The sequence below is a fragment of the Apaloderma vittatum genome, unplaced genomic scaffold, assembly GCF_000703405.1.
Source record: "Apaloderma vittatum isolate BGI_N311 unplaced genomic scaffold, ASM70340v1 scaffold42120, whole genome shotgun sequence".
NCBI classification, from domain to species: Eukaryota; Metazoa; Chordata; class Aves; order Trogoniformes; family Trogonidae; genus Apaloderma; species Apaloderma vittatum.
Window position 1 is genome coordinate 375 of NW_009695788.1, and position 567 is coordinate 941.

At 55.9% G+C, this 567-nt stretch overlaps 1 protein-coding gene across 1 annotated transcript in view; it reads left to right on the forward strand.

The window, feature by feature from the left end:
- The window catches only part of DNAI2 (dynein, axonemal, intermediate chain 2), a gene marked incomplete at its 3' end in the record, with an annotated part of 2,559 nt that overhangs the window by 358 nt on the left and 1,634 nt on the right, over window positions 1-567 (forward strand). Inside the window, exon 2 of the mRNA XM_009872385.1 lies at window positions 324-485. Coding sequence (XP_009870687.1) covers window positions 324-485 — 162 coding nt within the window. The remainder of the gene's footprint in view (window positions 1-323; window positions 486-567) is intronic.

Below are 567 nucleotides of genomic sequence, written 5' to 3' on the forward strand. Positions count from 1 at the left end.
AGTTTCAATGCCCAAGAACCCTTTCAGTAAAGAAATTCTTCCTCAAATCCAATCTAAACCTCCTTTGGCACAACTTGAGGCCGTTTCCTCTTGTCTTATTACTTGGTTGAACTGATCAACACCCACCTCTCTACAACCTCTTCCCAGGGAGCTGTAGAGAGTGAGAATGTCTCCCCTCAGCCTCTTTTTCTCCAGGCTGAACAACCCCAGTTCTCTCCTGAGCCTCTGCAGGGCAGTGTCCTGCGAAGGAGAAGAAAACAGGGTGGTTTGCACCTTTTCAGCTCAGGGTCTTCCTCCACTTTCTCTGCGCCTTCCCTCCCCAGGTCAACACCGAGAACGTGAAGGTGGAATCCCGCGGTGTCAACCACGTAGAGGGCGGTTGGCCCAAAGATCTCAACCCACGGGACACGGAGCAAACCGCCCGCTTCAGGAAGAGAGTGGAGAAGGACGAACACTACATCAACACCGTCCTGCACCTTGGCCCCGTAAGGCTCTGCCCCTCCTCGCCCCCCGCTCCGCTTGCGCTCCCCTCACCCAGGCAGCTCCCCAGAGGCACGGCCTCTGCCT